Here is an 18,620-nt window from a genome sequence, read left to right as displayed (position 1 = left end):
GTCTTTTTCTCTCATTCTCACACTCATTTTTTTTTTTACATCCAAACATGGTCCGACTCGCACATTCTCACTCAGACATTCCCACATTCTAGTCAATCTAGTCGCTGTAATTGTCACTAGGTCCCAATTTCAGGGCACACTATTTTGACTGACCCGTATTGTTTCTCTCACACTCATTCTTTCACATGTACACTTGCTCTCACACGTTTTCTTACTCCAGTCATTGTCATATCTGTCATTCTCTCTTGGTCAAATTTTTCGGTCACAAAATTTTGACTCATTTGTTTTGTTTCTCTCATTCTCACTCACATTCTTTAACATACACACACTCTCAAAACCTCGCAGTGATTGTCACTCACGCGTTTGCTCACTCCAGTCACTGTCATCACTGTCATTCCCTCCAGGTCACAAAGTTTTGATTCACTCGTTATTTTTTTCTCTCATTCTCCCTCACTTGTTCACATACACACATTGTAAAACTCACATTGATTGTCACTCGCACATTATCTTACTCCAGTCACTGTGATTGTTGCCATTCTCTCTAGGTCACATTTTCAGAGCACATCATTTTGACTCGCTCACTCGTTTTGTTCCTCTCATTCTTGCATTCTTTAACAAATCCTCATGGTTACACTCACACATTCGCACTCACATATTCCCTTACTAACTTTCAGGTCACACAATTTTCACTCACTCGCTAGTTTTGTTTTTCTCAGTCTTACATTCTTTCACATATACACACGGGCAGACCCTTAAAGTCTTCTCACATTCCCTCACTTTATTTATTGCCGTACTTACCAACAAAAAATTTATCACTAAAACAAATTTTCACTCACTTACTCACTGTCCATTTATTTCTCATGTGTAAGTTTATTTACACATTTCTTACTCATAAATTCAATCTCACATATTTTCTCTAACTCGTTAAAACTCCCTCACCCACTCTAAATTTCACAAGTTTACAAATTCTCACTCGCGCTCACACAAATTCATACTCTTATTTAGTGTCTCAATCACAAATTTTTCGTTATGACTACTTAACTGTAATATTTCAATCACGCAATACCTCTCACTTCTATATCATTCTGTGTCACTCACATACTCTCTCTGTCCAATTCCAGAAGCTTAACCATTTTGTCATTGCACTTTGTCCCAGGATGTGATTTCCCTCTCTCTTTAATTCACTCACACTCTCCTCTCATACATTATTCCTCTTACTTTCAAATTATTTTTAATCTTGCCAATCACTCGAACATTCTCTCATTACATTTTTTTGCAAATAATATTTGAATCAAAACATTTGGCAATCTGACAGTGGCACTTTAAAGCCTGGTTGTTCAGGGGTTTCAAGTTTCAAGATAGAGAAATGTAATAATTATTTGTAGCAATCAAGCCTTACAAGTAGTGTGTCTTTCCATTGTCAAAATGAAAAAACAATATTGTTGCCCGGTGGAGGTAATTTGGCAGTTTGTTTTGTCTTTAGGAACAATTTGAGATGCAGCAGGATGACAACAGACGAGCCTTTGGACTAAACATCCTTCAAAAGTTTTTCACAATTAACGTACGTTTTTGAATGTGTGGGTGTGGCCTTGTCAGTAAGGGGCTTAAAATGTCAATAATTATATACGGGTTTGGGTTGGGCTTCTCTGTCACTGTGTTTTTGCTTTTTCTTTTTTAATTATCCACCTGTCGTTCATTGTTCTTTGTTTCTTTTTTGTCCGGAGTTTCCACACGATGGATTCCCTTTTCTCGTGCCAACGAGCCTGCGTACGCACGTTCCTTGGATCTGCGCGTTTGGGGGCGCGAGAAGTGGATGGAATCCATCGCGTAGATTCTCAACAAAAAAAAAGAAACCAAATAACAATAACTGGTGGATACATTTTTTAAAAAAGTCACCAAGAGAATAGCCCTCATCCACCCGAGTTCTCACGAATAAAATCTGAAATTCTGGGTTTGGTTCGGGTTCGGTCCCTCAAATTAAGTTAATTAATCAGGCTCGGGCTGGGCAAGACTTTAATTCCCATGTCCCGATCTTACCTTTAGTAGGGGCTCGGGGGACTTCAGTGTCTTTAACTTTCATGAACCAAAAACTGTCATGAACTAAACAAAAGTGGGGACCCCTGCTCATCAGCATACCTAGCGGCAGGAGTGGGGATTTTTACGAGTCTTTTCTCACACTTCTGCCATGAGCATAAGTCTGTTTCAGATGTTAATTGAGCAAGTGTCACCTAATGTGGTGCCCATGGGCACCAGGGTGCCCCCTAAGAACAGTTGAGGTGCCCGCGGACCGGTCCTAAAAATAGCTCACCAATGCTGGTTCATTGTGATTTTCCAGTAAAATTATATTTTTAGTGGTTGACTGAGTCTATTCAACCCCATTTTTATAATTAACCCAGTAAGAACATGATAATAACATGATAAGTTGTTCTTTGAGAAATTCTAATAAATTAATTCCAGTTCATGGGCTTCATAGACAAAAAAATTACAGTATTGTTAATTATTTTTAAGCAATTAATTCAAAGAATGGCATGTCAATCTATGTATTAAAGAGTGTATTTGTTCATCTTTTCATTGATTTATTTTACTTAATTTATTTTATCTTTGTAGGTACTTATTTAGCAAGCTATCTAGGTAGTTTTCGTTTACATTTAATTGTTAGGTATTAAGCTGAATTTAGGCCTCATTTCTAGCTACCCATTTAGCTTTTTTTTTAGGTTTCTATCCGGCTATTTACTTGGCTTTTTACTCTTTTAGCTAGCTATCCAGCTCCCTTTTAGTTTTTTTACCTGTTTATCTTTCTAGCTAACTATCAAGCTACCTTTTTACCTCTTTAGTAAGCTATCTAACAAGCTTTTTACATTTTTTGAATGCTCTCTAGCTTAAATTTTACCCTTTTTTGCTAGTGATCGAGCTAAATTTTGGCCTTGTTTCTGGGTAAGCATCTACCTTTTTTTGCTTTATATCTAGCTAGTTAGTTGGCTTTTCACTCTTTTAGCTAGCTACCTAGCTTTTTAAAAACTTTTTTCACCTGTTTACCTTTCTAGCTAACTATCAAGCTACTTTTCTTTAACTATTCAGCAAGCCATCTAGCTAAGTTGCTATTTTAGAAATTCATATCAAACTGGGTGCCTATTTGCGCTTATTTCCAACAAAAAGTCGCTCGACGCTTGAAAAAGGTTGGAGACCTTTTGTAAGTCATTTAGTTAGCGACAACTATCTAAAGCAGGGCAATTTACTGTGAATTTGAGATAAAATTCTTTAGACAAAATAGTGTTATAACATCTGTTTCCTATTTTGGAGAAAATGAAATACAATAACGATTAATAGTCAGGAGTAACGGTCTCATCGTGGTTCACGGATCTCTTAAACGCCTGGGTCGTAAGGGCACTACTTCCTCTGGTGTGTTTTGGGCAAGTACAGCCAGGCGGCGCCCATCCCTCTCCAGCCTGTTTTTTGTGGGCAGAAGTTTGCTCCCACACATGAAACAGATAATACTGGTTTCGGTGATTACCAGGAGCAGGAGGATAATCTTAATCTGACTCAGATACAGCATCTTCATTATCTAGTTGCCGTTGTTTTTCGGTATAATGCGTCATTCCGCTCTTCAGAGATAAGCCGGACCTTGTCATTATCTATCTTTTTTTATGTTTTTGTGTGTGTAGAGGTAGGGCCTAAAATCTCAATCGTTATGCTTGGGATAGGCCGGGCTTCTTTCTCGCTGCCTTTTTTTTCTTAATTATCCACCCGGCATTTTCTCTCTGTCTCTCTCTCTCCCTGTCTCTCTCTCAAAGTGCCACATTCAATTCTTAAGTACTGCTGCTGGGGTTAATGGTCTGATTTTCAACCTGTAAAAATGCTAAAGCTCTTATAATTTTTCCATAAACTCGTAAGGAAATCCGCCGATAATTAAAAATTGTCGGTTAAGGTAACCTTTGCGGACACATAAGTATAAAAGCTGTAAATATTCGTAAAGTCTTGTTTAGGTTCAATTTTGTCACAAAAGACGGGCTTTGATTTGTTATCATAAATCACCTCTCTCCCTTAAAGATAAAATATGAAATTTTGGGGATGTTCCAGCTCGGTCCTACAAATAGAGTTCTTAGTTGGCCTCCGGGTGGGTGGGGCTCTACAACAGGCGGGCCTAGCGCAAGTCGGGCTGATTTGATTTAGGCACAATTTTTCCTCACCTGGTTTTGTGCTTGTCTACAGGCACCCCAGTATGTCTCCGAAGTGTCCAAGTACAAGCGAGGCTGCATGTGGACTCTGGACCGAGAACCTTGGAGTGACGTCTTCGGTGACAGCAGAGAGTATGCGCTGCTGTTGACAAGAAGGGGCGGGGGGTTAAAGCAGTGATTGACAGATGTCTGTCTTTAGAGATCTTCACAACTTCCTCAGGGAGGAACCTTTCCAGCAATACCAGTGCACCATGTACTTTGACCGCTTCGTCCAGTGGAAGATGCTGGAAAAGTGATTGATTCGAAGATTTATTGATGACTACTGGTGTTCTGTCTCATTGTAATCTTCATCTGTAATCCATTCTCCAGGAGGCCGGTCACAAAGAACGAGTTCCGTCAATACCGAGTGCTGGGCAAAGGAGGCTTCGGAGAGGTGAATTTTTCATTATTTTCCTTCGTTTTTAAACTTTCTCGACAAATCTCAGGCTCAGAGCGACCTTTTCTGCGAGTCAATGGTGTTTCGTGCTCAGTTTTACTTACTTTGCCTGTGGAAAAAAAAATCCCAATTTACGATTTCAATTAAGGACGGGCAAATACCGATACCAACCTTTTTAAATATATTGTTACTTGCAATGGTAGCCGATTTCACTATCGGCAGCCTTTTAGTGTCCATTTATCAATGATAATTCTGATTAAATGAATACTTAGTTGTCATTAAATAAATACAAGTTTATGGAAAAATATGGCATTAGGTTGTTAAGGTGTTTCGTTAGGAATATCAGATTTTTTTTTGTTTTTGTTAATAATTGTATCACGAGCTGCTTAACATTGAAAATCCTATTTTAAAAGACAATTTTCAGATTAAGAGTGTTTTGCCTTGTAGCGTTTAACAGTGTCATTTTTAGGTTAAGGGTTTTTGACAATGTTATCACTCAACATAAAAGAACGATAGTTACTTAAATTTACACATTTGGTATCTAGGAAACATTTAAAAGGTTGGTAATGGAGTTTGGAAGAGTGTGTGATAGGCGTAAGTTATGTGTGAATGTTGGGAAGAGTAAGGTGATGAAGTGTTCACGTGATGGAGTGGGCATGGCGTTAGAAATAAGGTTGCATGGACAGGTGCTGGAAGAAATTGAAGGCTTTAGGTACTTGGGTTGTGATGTAGCTGCAGTTGGTGGAATGGAGTGCGAGGTATTGCCCAGAGTGAATCAAGGAAGCAAGGTTTTGGATGCTCTAAGGAGAGTGATGAGCAACAAGAGTGAGTATGGAGGTTAAGAGGGGACTGTATGAGAGTGTGATTGTGCCGTCTCTGTTGTATGGTGCAGAGACTTGGAGCCTGAACGCAGATTTGAGAGAGAAATTAAATAGTTTTTGAGATGAAGTGTTTGAGGAGTATGTTAGGAGTGACAAGACTGGATAGATTGAGAAATAAAATTGTGAGAGACAGAACTGGAGTAGTAGTGGAACTGAGCAAGCGTGTGGATAAGAGAGTACTCGGTTAGTTTGGACACATGGAAAGGATGGATGAGGAGCGAATGTTGAAGAGGATCTACAGAGCAGAAGTAAATGGAAGGAAACCAAGAGGAAGGCCGCGATTGACGTGGATGGATGGTGTTATGACTGCACTGGAGGAAAGTGGTCTAAATCTAGTGGAAGCTAGAGCTCTTGTTGGCGATAGGAATGAGTGGAGAGGTTGGAAAAGGATAGTGAGATGTTTGGACTCGTTCTAAGGGATGGGCAGGGCACCTGTATGATGTGGCAGAGGTAAACCAGTTAAAGCTGTCGGGCCCTGCTGTTGAACAGAAGAGTGTGTTGTGTCACCCTGACCCGAGTGACATGGCCGCTTTCTTGTGACCCGTTTCATCTGGAGGGACGAAAGCATGACCAACTTGGGTGCCGAGGTGCTTAACTTGTTTGGGCATTTGGGTTGGACATGGTCCCCAAAAAATGTTGTGTATGTTTTTTGCTACTTTTCCCCTTTTTTTATATTCTTTGTTATTGTATGTGTCTTGTTGTCAGTCACCCCTCTTGAGGGACATGACCAAGGTAGATAGATAGATAGATAACTGATTAATATTTGTATTAATTAACATTTTCAATACAAACTTGAACACAGCTCGATTTATTTTTAATTTTCATAGTTTTGAATGAAAATGCGCATTTTATAATTTGCTATAAACTAGCATAGCAAACTACGTAAGATTCTTTTTTTTTTCGTTTTTGGAAACCCTATCATATGTGTCATTCAAATCGATGACTAATCAATATTTGGGTATCGTATTGAATATTCGTAGTTTCAAATGAGTAATACAATCACATTAAAAAAAGATGGCAGCACGCACGGGTGCAAGTGGCTAATGGCTCTCCAACTATTTTTTTTTAAATTTCCCCGTCTCCAAGCACAACCATGTAAAAAAATTTACCGGAAGTGAGCTGTACATTTTTTAATGAATAGTTTTTTGCCATTTAAATGTACATATAATATCTGCAGTAGTATAACTTTACAATCAGCTGTTTTTTAAATCAATTGATTTCTTGTTGCACCTTAATTAGAGATTATAAAGTATGCACTTTCCATGAAGTCCCCAACATTTATTGTGAAGGTACCAAGAATATAACCCTGAGGAACCCTACGTACATTATTTGTGTGGATTTTCTTGCCACCAAGGTATGGGCGTGTCAGGTGCGGGCCACAGGCATGATGTACGCTTGCAAAAAGCTGGAAAAGACGCACGTGAAGAAGCGGCGAGGTGAAAAGATGGCACTAAACGAGAAAGAGATCTTGGAGAGCGTCAACAGTCGTTTTGTGGTGAGAAACCTTTTTTTTCCCCTGGCAAACTAAATCTTCGATTCTTAAATAGTGTAGCTCTTATGTTTTTGAAGGGACTTACTTGGGATTTTCAGATGTATCTTAAAAGGACCAGTGTGTATGATTTGACCTCTGTATGGTATAGTGCAGGGTTCACCAACCTTTTGAAGCTGAGAGCTACTTTTTGTAACTGATTGGCTAAAAGGGGAGCCAGTTTGATATGCATTTCTAAAGCTTGTCATGTTATTACCATTTGTTACAATTTTATTGGTTGATTGGAACCTTTATCCACCAGTGTCGTAAGGGCACAAATTTCTATGATGTGTCTTAGGCTAGTACAGCCTGGTGGTGCCCATCCCTCTCCAGGCCATACTATGTTATTACCAGATTTTAAATACTGAAGCTGTGTTAGAATAGGCGCATTCAACCACTAAAACATCATGCCGGTTATAAAACAATTTTCCTGGAAAATCACAGTGACCCATCACTAGTGAGCTATTTTCAGAACCTACTTGGGTGTTCTTAAGTAGCCCCACCTGGTGATTGCAGATACCACATTGGAGACCCCTGGTGTAGTGCAACCTAAAATGGTTGCTAAAAAGCACAAGGAAGAATATAAACTACAGAAACTCAAAATGGCCAAACTGCACCAATATTCCGCCATTTTTTCGCAAGGTAATTTTTTTTTGGTACCCACAGCAGCAAAATGGTGGCCAATTATGTCAGCTCCCTCTAGGTGAGCCACATGTTATGTAAAACAAGCAAAATGGCCTGTATAAAAATGGTGCAGTTTGGTCACTTTCATTCTCCTTAAGTTGCATTCTACGTTTTGTTTTTTACCACTCGTTTTCTGTTCCACTAAACCAATGTTTTTCAACCAGTAATTGTCATACAGAGCCATGGGTAATTATCCACATTGTGTTCCTGTGCGGTCTGGCGAAAGCTATATTTTATTTGGATTTACCGGAGATGCATCTGCACCAATTGGTGGTGTGGCGCGGGATCTTTACAATGAAAGAAATGTGGAAAAAAAGTTGAAAAACGCAGCACTAAACAATGCAGCGGCATCTAGTGGCCAAATATTACGCAGTGTCTCTTTAATCACAATAGAGTCTCAGAGTTCTGCACAAGATTGAAACAACGTCCCAGATCTAAGACCTATCTACGTCTGATTTAAGAATTTTATTGTGTAAAACAGACTCTTTTTTTTAACCTAAAAATATGACATTTGGTTGCGCGTTATACAAGAGGTATATTATACTATCTTTATACTATGGTATTTGTGCAATGATTAATGTGTCAATAATATCATTGACCAGGATCGGTGGTCAGAGGGCTGAATCCTAACATCTAAATCGCCATCGACATACGAAAAGCCTTTAGATTTGATATCATTATCACACTATTCTTATTCATGGTACCAGAGAAAAAAATGGAGAAAACAGAAAGTTATCCTTAGAGATAAAGATTAATGCGCAAAAAAGCAAGACGAAGGATTTGACTCTTTAGTGTATCAGAAATAGGACTCTGAAGGAGATGAAATAAATACATTGTACATTTTGTGTAAATCTTATATTGGAATAGTGTTCATGGTCTATGTTGTCAATTAATAATTGTCATCATCATTCAACAATGTTTGTCACGTACGATGCTTAGTTTGAACTGAGAAAAAGTGAAACCTAATGTAATGTTACATACCAGAGCGCGTTATACACGAATAAATATGCTCCATGTAGATTACAGTACCTCTTGGGTAAAACATTTGCAAAATATAAATTACCGACGGGGTTCTTATTCCTCAGGTTAACCTAGCTTACGCCTACGAGACCAAACACGACCTGTGCTTGGTCCTCACCATGATGAGTGGTGGGGACCTCCGGTTTCACATCTACAATATGGGCACAGCAGGACTGGACGCCGACCGAGTGCGATTGTACGCCGCCGAGGTCTGTTGCGGCCTCATGCACCTGCACGAAAAGTCCATTCTTTACAGGTAAACCTAAAACCAAAACTTGAAGTTTGCAATGTGTGGTTCTGCCTGAAGCACTGACGTTCGCACACTTAGCCACTAACACATTGCATACATGTCAAGCTCCACGGCTCCATGCCCTTACAAACTGTCGTATTTTCCCTTAAAAAATACAAAATAATCTTACACCATATTTTTTTTTCAAACGTGTTTATTTATGTAGTTTAACATGTTATGATATAACGAAACACATGTACAATATATGTATTGTTAATTAACATTATGTTGTGAGATACTGAGTTGCTCGACATGAATGAGGTTTATCATAAAAAAAGTTAAAAAATGAAGTAGCTTGGACGTTCACTGTAGAAGGAAAAAATACATGCAAATATAAATAAGTAGAATAATACATTTTCTTATTCAAATTTTGAATTCATTTTCTGCATTAAATTATTGTTGGTAATATACTGATTAAAGGAATAACCACAAACCCGTCTTTTTTCATTTTCTCCTTTTATACTTCCTTCTTTTCTTAACTTCTTTATACAACATAATAATTCGTGATATAATGCATCAAAGCAAGTGAGCCGATTGAGAGCCGGCTTTCTTTAATGAGTTGAGAAAAAGAGACGGACTTCCTTTCACTAAACAACTACCACATGAAATCCGATGTTTTTTAAGACTTTGTTCACGTGTGATTGGAATGATGCATGATGGAAAATCCCCGGGCAGCAGACGCATGTGCACAGTAGCATCAAACCGCTCGCTTCGTTTGCAACGGAAAAAACAATACCGAGATAGAGGCTACAGCGGCGAACTCGTTTGACTTGATTGATTTGCTGTTTCGTGACAGTCGGTGTGTACTGGATGGTACCCATAATTGACAAATTTGTGTTTTTCCGTACAGATTTTCTTGTACGTCGTACACGTCTTAAAATGCATAATAAACATACTTTGTATGGCAAAAACGTACAGGTTGACAGGTATGACATTGGATATATAAAGCAGTTATGTCAAAGTGAAGGCCCATGGGCCCCATCAGGCAGCTGAGACAGTTTTCTTCGGCTCGTGAGATGATTTTGAATCATTATTGTATCATACAGCAGAAATCGCCGAGTTCCGTAAATTCCGTACTACAGAGCGAACTCGATTATAAGTCCCATGCTCAAAGTTAAGAACCAGATTTAAAGCAGGAGCAAAGATTTACTACTACGATGAAAGAAAACGTGAACGGGGGCAGCGTTCCATAAAATGTGAATCCTACATTTCTAGATGACTTCACCTAGGCCAACATAGTGTGGAGAATAGTGCCAGATTGCAACATAGACGTGTCTTTGTATGTTGTTATCATTGGCGCTTGCCGGGGAAACGGACCAAATTGCATTCCCTGTTGAATTGATGACTTGATTTGTAGGGGAAAAAGATGAAATATCGAGAGTACGTTGTAAATATTGAATAAAACACAGTCGAACTTCCCGTTTCGTTATATGGGTGGTAATTAAATTAAACAATTTATTGACCAATTAAAGAGCCAAGTTTATTCTTTTCAAAACTCGTACCGCCTTTTTGGAGCACCACATCTGTTTTTAGTTCATTATTTCAGGAAAACGGATGAAAAACCTTTTTTAGTTATTCTGAAGGGTGGCTACACACACTTTAGGTGAATTGGATAGTTCAATATACTTTAATCAAGACACACACTCTTGGATTATGGACTTTTCTTTTACTAATCATCTACTGAAGAAGCTTGACTAGAACACAAATCAATAATAAGAAAATAAAAGAGACAACTAGAAGTTGAGAACTTAAACTGGCACCATTTGGAAGAACAACAACGTTGGCTTGATTATCACGTTACTGTATTTTGATAGAGTTCACCCTTTTACGTCATACCAATACCTAGCAACAACGAGATGTCCTGCAAAGTTCTGCGTCAATGAAGAAGGCCCAGTCTTTATGTCCTCGGCTGTAGAGCAATGAGGAATCCTTGTAGGCTCGACAGCCAGTTGGGACGAGGACCACAGGATGCAGAGTGTTGAAGGAGAGGTTGACTGCTGGTGGCTTGAGGCTTTTTGAGGTCGCTGGCTTTGTCCCACCTGTTTGGCTGCTAGCTTGATCAAGCTTAGCTGCTGACTTGGCAAGGTTCTCTGGCTGCTTGTTGAGCTGAGACTAGGTCAGGACCAGACAGGATTTTGATCTAGTTCTTCTTGATAGGATATGCGCTCTTTCAAATTCAGACTGTCGTTGCGAGGTGAAACGTGTACCATCTCTGGGTTCCGGTCTCCCGGGAGGGGCGGACCCCCTGTGGTGTAGTTGTGACGGCAACCTTTGATGCGCAAATGAAGCCAACACCCCCGTCCCCAACCTCACATTCCAGCAGTATCAGTCTATGTGATTGACCTACAACACAGTATTCATTTCACGTGTTTTGATATTGTTTGATCATTTTCTGACATTGCGAAACGGAATTTTGACCAAACGTTGAATACTCTACAGGAGCTCGATGTTTCCCTTGATGCCGACAAAAAGAAAAAAAAAAGTCGCGGTGTTTGAATTTTAGCAAAAAAATATCTGCTTATAGTCTGGAATTTATGGTACATATTATCATATTCTTCAGCATTTTGGTTCAACGGGTCGGATGGAAAAACCTGACCGGCCGCATGTGGCCCATGGGGTGTTGATTCCCCACACCTGATCTAGTACAATCCAGAGGGATTAAAACAGTGGACCAGATTTTACCATTATCCTGGATACAACAAGAGGGTTTAGTGAAACTTTTCAACTTAAAAGACAACCTGGGTTCAGTTCAACCATGCTAGACGGAAATATTTTTCCAAGTCTGTGAAATTGAAGCTCGACAAACAACGGGAGGCGTTACATATTAATACTTACTTTTTAGATCATTTCTAACATCCTTGTACCTACAAAGCAATGCAGATTTTGGTCGCAGACAACATGGGTGCGGCCAGTCAAGTATGCTCGAAAGATATTTAGGCTCTCTTTAATTCGTCAGGCATTTCCTTGATCTGCTTTTCCCTTGACAAACGTCTATTGTAAGTGAAACCCTGATAACAGGGTTTTCCAATGCCGCAGTTGGCAACCGTAATTGCTTCAGGACGATCAACTTCTGTTGTTTTTTTTTTACGTGATTGTCAATTTGCAAGCATATTTCGTGAGACACGCCCATGGGATTAGTTCGCTCAGGGTAGGGACACACCCTGAGTGCTATAATTAGACTAAGGCTTGGTGAAATATTTTTGCAGGAGGTTGCCCCTTTAAACAGTTCTTCATTCAGGGTAACTGATATTGCACACTATTTAATATCCCTAAATAATGAGATTAATGATCTTCCAATGGGGTGCCATTCATGTAAAATGGGTTTATTATCATTTTATATTTTATACCAGTTTTTCAGGTGAAATCATAAAAAGTAACCTTCAAATTATGGATGCTTGATATTAAATTTCTTCCAGATTTACTGTATAGCACATCTTCTATAGTCACCGTTCCCGAAGCAAAACAGATCGCATTGGCTAGATATTTGAAAGTGCGCCCTACAACAGTATTGATACAGATACGTTACTACGGGAGGTTTTATGGTAATATACTACTCTATTTGTTCAATGATTGATCAACCGAAAAACATCTCTTACCAAAATCACAAAAATTGGATGCAACCAAAATGGAACCCGGGTTGCGGCGGTGAGAGTGCTGGCACTTATTCACTAGTGCACCAGTGATGTAGACGACTTACAAAAAGGTATTAGATATTATATTTCTCATGGTGCCAGGAATGAATGTTTGAAAATGGAGAAAACAGAAATATTGTCCTGAAAGTTATAAACGCAAAGACCGATTCATTATCAGATACACATAAGAGTTATTTCCCTCGTCGTGCTTTTTTGCTTTTATTCACATCTTTCCAGACGACTGTTTCTCCATTCTCTAACATTCCTTTCTGGAACCAAGATAAGATCAAATACCTCATCAGACGTCATCGGTCTCAGTGGCTAGGTTTTTGCGCTCTCATCGCCATGACCTGGGTTTGATTCCCGTTGCTTACATTGTTTTGCGATTTTGGTTGGCAACATCTTTCTACTATAAGTGTATGGTAACTCTTAGTGTAGTTTTCATTCAATGCATCTTTAAAGTGAGGCATGAAAATGGGTCAAGGCTTAAAAAGGTGAGAAAGGCCATTATTGTGTAGAACGCACACCTCTAAATTTTGATTAAGAATCGGTGTAAAATTTAGCTTCACTTCTCAGCTCAAACTAAGCATTAAAAGTTCCAAATGTTGTTGAATGCATGCAGCCACGATTCAAATATGAACATAATACAAACATAACATTTACAATTGATTTATTTATGTCCTTCAAAGTCTGATTCAATATCAGGTACATGAAAGTGTTGTTCCCCCTTGTTGTGATTTTTTTTTTGCTATTATTTATACCTTTGTTTTCTCCATTCTTTAACATTCGTTTCTGGTACTGTGAGTACAAATAGTGTGATAATGAGTGAAAATCGAATGCACTTTACACACAAATAGAGTACTCCTGCCTGCACGAAATACACAAATTTTAATTCAAACTCCCGGAAATTTCCGAATGCCATCTTCCGAACTTTTTCTCCTTGGATCTACACAATTCATAGAATTCAAAGCGGTGAATGTCTTCTAAAGGGGAGAGGTTTTTATGCCTGTTTCATATTTGTTTTTTGGGTGGAATCAGAAAACATAACTAACATGGATGTTCAATACAAACCTTTTTCAGACTGATGAAACATCGCCAATAGGTATCGGTACAGATACCCAAGGCTTAGCTTGTTTCTAAAAAAAAAAGGGATTGGAGACTGTTACTTGTTACTTCATTATAAAGTAATTCCCCCATGGATTACTGAGACCCAAGAGAAGGGCATTACGCCAAAATTAACTATCTAGTTACAAATTACCGTGTATATACTCGCATTGAGGTGGACAACCCAATACTGCTTAAAATTAGCCACATTAAAAGAAAAGAAAAACGTGTAGATGAAGCGGTGAAGCCTTCATATTTCCTGGTTTGTACAATCTTAAGAGCTTGCAAATGAACACTTAGCAGAGACACTCCATATCCATTTTGTTTATTGGCTTTTAACAACTCAAATATTTCCTCCTCCATTGACGAGTATTGTCCAAGACATTTATTTGTTTTCTTATAGGCATGGTGTATTGTGAAAATCTCATTATCTCATCTCATTAGCTGCACCGCTTATCCTCAGTAGGGTCGCGGGGGTGCTGGAGCCCATCCCAGCCATCATCGGGCAGTGGGCAGGGGACACCCTGAACTGGTTACCAGCCAATCGCAGGGCACACAGGGACAGACAACGCGCTCGCTCATTCACACCTAGGGACAATTTGGACCGGCCAATCCACATGAAATGCATGTCTTTGGAATGTGGGAGGAAACCGGAGTGCCCGGAGGAAACCCACGCAAGCATGGGGAGAACACACAAACTCCGCACAGGAAGTCCGGTAGCTGGATTTGAACCCACACAGGAGGTTCCCAAGACTTTAGAACTGTGCCGCACAGGCGCTAACCACTGCGCTGCCGTGCTGCCCGTATTGTAAAAATATAAAGACCAAAATTCAAAACAAGTTTAATTCTGTGCTTACGTTTGCCTCATTGATTTACATTTGGTTTGTTTTTCCTGTATAAGCCGCCCTCTCAGGATGTGCTGCTTAGTGCCTACCATTAGTTACTGGTGACACACAACCAAATTTGCATTTAGGCGGACTCCCTGATTTTAGTGTTTTTATTTCATAGTTGTATATATCGCTTAGATGCGAGTATATATTGTAGGAAGAATATCGGTATGGAGAAATTCTTGTAGTGCCACTGTAACTATATTGAGTTTTACTTTGTAGGGCCATAGAAACATACCAACTGCGGATCTTACCATGAATAGTGATGTGATGCTAGGGGAATAAAGATAAATCCATTCTGAGTCAAGAGTGAACAGGTACATTTTTAGATGGCGTTGAAAATTGTGAATTCACTTTAATAAGTGGCGCAGTAACGCACCATGGTGTAACGAGTTATCATTTTTTTAATAAAACTTTGAAGTACCGAGAAAAGTAATTGTGTCAGGATCGCGTTACTTTTGTAACGCTTAACTCACAATACTGGGGAGACTTGTGAAATGTCAAGGTTAAAACTCAAGATTGTATTAGAATGAAGAAAAGAACACACTGAGTCGGAGATTTAGGTTTTTGATAGCCCTTCAATCTGAGGTACGCGCTTCCATGATCGGCTCAGGAAGGAGTCATGCTCCCCTGATGGCTAGAGACTCATTTATTTGGGAACACAGCCATAAAACGACACATCTGTTCGGCTCAAGTGAGATCACGTGAATACCTAAAACAACTCGGTTTAGACAGAAAACACGTGTTTAAATGAGGTGAATAATGCTGGTCACTAGATGGCGTGTGAGCATAATAAATGAGCAGTAAAGGAAATGAGCCTTTGTATCACAAAGGTACAATGCGTCACTTTGAAAGGAATGTAGGGAAGAAAGCTCTTCCCGCACTTCCCAGCACCAAAGCAAAGGCCATCTTGATTAATAGTTAGCGGGCCCCAAGAGGATACAATTGTTGCAAGAATACAAACAGCACCTGGATAAATCCTTCAACATCGGAAAAATGTTTTGGCAACACTTACATTTATTTAAAACCATTTCTTGAATTTCAAGTTCCTGGTTGTGGTATCAGCTACCATAGCAAGTATTGATCACCAGAAAGCTAGGTATTGGCATTAATACTTAGTATTGATACTCAACCCCCTGTGAGTAAAATGAAATAGAATTGTCAGGAATGGCAGATCATCTTGCTCCTTTCATGTACTTTTTTCAGTTTATAAAATATCATTAAAATGTACTCATTTAAGTAGAATTTATCCTTAAAGGGACAATGCATATAATTTGACCACTGGATGTTGCTTTAAAGTGTAGTGCAACGGAAAACAAGAGCTAAGAAGCACCTGGAAGAATAGAAACTACGGACACTCAAAGTGACCAAAACACATCATTTTACTTTTATTTGATCGCCCAGCCTTATTGAGTTTTTTGGGTACCAGTAGCAGCAATATGGCGGGCAATTATGTCTGCTCTCTTTAGGTGAGGCTTATACGATGTAAAATAAATGCTTATGTATTGACCTATAAAAACAATTTTAAAATTGCGTGTAAATATTTGAATGTAGTTTTGATTATTTTACCAATAAGATGCCCAATATACACTGTCCCTTTAAAAAGATTTTCCCACCACCCATTTTTAAATAATTCGATAATGATCGACCAACAGATCTTGATTTATTTTTAAACTAGTGTAGCCTTAAGATTTTTTGGAAGGGTTAGTGTATTTTAAGATAGATTTCAATAAACTAAGTACCACATTTACGGTAGTATAGTACCATATTTGTGCAATTGGTCGAAAATAAATAATCACAAAACATTGTATGCAGCTGGAATCGGGTTGGGGTGGTGAGAGCGCAAAAAACTGAACCACCAGGGATATACATGACATGTGAAAAGGCATACAATTTAATCTCATTACCAGACTATTTTTACTTACTGTACCTGAGACGACATTAAGAAAATTCATTGTAAATCTTATGTTGGTATTGTGTTAATAGTCTATGTTGTCAATAATTGTAACAATGGCCGTCCGTATTCAACGTTTGTCACTTAAAATGCTTGATTTAAGCTGAGGAAATGTGAAACAAAGATTTATATTTTTATTTCAAAACTAAGGGTTCGCGTTGTACTCGAATAAAGACTGTGCAGTACTCTCATTTGAGAACCAAGCTGTCCTATTTAACAATGTAGCTGTCCTAGAACCTTTGTAGTGCCGTGCAATAGCAAAACCTAAAAAATCTTTCTTCTCATTTGCAATCGCATTAAAAAAGTGCATGCAAGTGTTTTGTTTTTATTCTGGGGCAGCAGCACACGTCTCCAAAACACATTGTTTGTTTTTATTTATTTTTCCTGGAGGGGACCTGCATTTTCCGCTTGCGTGCCTCCACACCCGCATGCCATACTTGTGTCAATTCCGCCACCCTTTGACGTCAAACCTCATCTTGCATTTCAGAGACATGAAGCCGGAGAACATCTTATTGGACGAAAACGGTACGCACTTGCATACTATTTTTAGCCTCGACACAACAACAGGTTGTGTTGCAGGTTTTTTTTCTGTCCGTCCCTCTTCTCTCTTTCTCTCTCTCTCTGAGCAGGAGGCAACACTTTAAATTATGTCAGTTGGGTGTGGTGACCTACTGTATTTAACATGAGACCTTGAAAACACCCTAATTTGCATAAAGGTTAATTGCAACCAGTTTTACTGACACATTCGTAAAAAATAAATGGTATGCTTTGTTTTATCTGCACAGGACACATTAGGATCTCTGACCTGGGCCTTGCAGTTCGAGTTTCTGACAGCGGAGTTGTGCGCGGACGTGTGGGCACGCTGGGATATATGGGTCAGTACCATTGGATTAGGCCCCTCAGATATTAAAGGAATTGAGCTGACCCGCTAGGTTGCTATAGTGTGTAATATCTTACAGGGGTCGGGAACCTTTATTACTCAAAGAGCCATAAAAGCAAAATATTAAAATAAAAAATGGGGGGTGGGGGTTCAGATTAGCCACACCATATATTTTGAGAAAAAAATCAACAAAACCACTAAACTCGCATTTGATATGTGACATTGGATGATTTGACAAAATCTATGAAATAATAATGTGTCTCATGTAAATACACCACTTTAAATTTCTCTCCTGCAGTTACTTGATAGTCTTAAGGCTCATTAGGACCGTCGTTTTTGTCATAAATTACGGTTTCAAGGTGTAAGCAAGGTTCTTTTGTAAAAATGTCGCAAAATTCTGCAAACCAGGATCCAGTTGTATTTACCTTCGACGCAGACGCCGCATGGCTAGAGACAGGACGGAATGCTTGAGCTCTTTGCTTAGCTCCATCCATCCTTGTCGCTCATCCAATCAGATTGCTCTGGGTGCTCTGCTGGTGTTTTGGCGTGTTTACAGTTTGTTCTGTGGACTTTCATCATAAAGTGTTTCAACAGTGAACATGGATTACTGGTATCGAATGAGCGTCCATATAAAGGATTCTTTAGCGATGTACAGCCAAAACAAGTTTTTTGGGTGAGACACCTTGAATGTAACTCTGGTTAAAATGTGTCCCATATATAGCAGACATTACAATAATCACTCTCAAAGATGATTTGATTTGACGTGCACTACAATAGGCATTGGAATGACATGGAAAAAATTTGAATGGAATCTATTTTGTCTCCAAGCCAATAGCTTCCCGACCCCAGCTGTATTGTGTCGCGGAACTGAAAACGATTTGTACATAGCACCAGGAAGAGTACAAACTATGAAGACTCAAATCGACCGAACCATTCATAATGTTATGAATGCCATCTTGTTTTTTTGTTATTTATCTTGACATTTTTTAAGGGGCAGTGTGTATTATTGAGCGCTTCTTTGCAGTAAATTCATTAAAAAAAATATTGATTTAAATACTAAGCAAAAATACATGAACGGTCAGATAAACAAGCATTTCATGAAATACTCGAGAAGTTAGCATGTATTTAACATAAGATGAGCCTCACTTAG

At 39.0% G+C, this 18,620-nt stretch overlaps 1 protein-coding gene across 1 annotated transcript in view; it reads left to right on the top strand.

Moving 5' to 3' along the window:
• The window catches only part of grk5 (G protein-coupled receptor kinase 5), a 30,986-nt gene that overhangs the window by 3,609 nt on the left and 8,757 nt on the right, over nt 1-18,620 (top strand). The window contains exons 4-11 of the mRNA XM_088355404.1: nt 1,484-1,561; nt 4,210-4,307; nt 4,375-4,467; nt 4,545-4,608; nt 6,847-6,987; nt 8,790-8,980; nt 17,078-17,115; nt 17,376-17,465. Coding sequence (XP_088211530.1) covers nt 1,484-1,561; nt 4,210-4,307; nt 4,375-4,467; nt 4,545-4,608; nt 6,847-6,987; nt 8,790-8,980; nt 17,078-17,115; nt 17,376-17,465 — 793 coding nt within the window. The remainder of the gene's footprint in view (nt 1-1,483; nt 1,562-4,209; nt 4,308-4,374; nt 4,468-4,544; nt 4,609-6,846; nt 6,988-8,789; nt 8,981-17,077; nt 17,116-17,375; nt 17,466-18,620) is intronic.

Source organism: Urocampus carinirostris, chromosome 16 (genome assembly GCF_059441175.1).
Source record: "Urocampus carinirostris isolate Australia breed hairy pipefish chromosome 16, RoL_Ucar_1.0, whole genome shotgun sequence".
In the NCBI taxonomy this organism is placed as follows: Eukaryota; Metazoa; Chordata; class Actinopteri; order Syngnathiformes; family Syngnathidae; genus Urocampus; species Urocampus carinirostris.
Note: the sequence above shows the minus strand (reverse complement) of the source record. Positions and strands in the feature narration are given on the sequence as shown.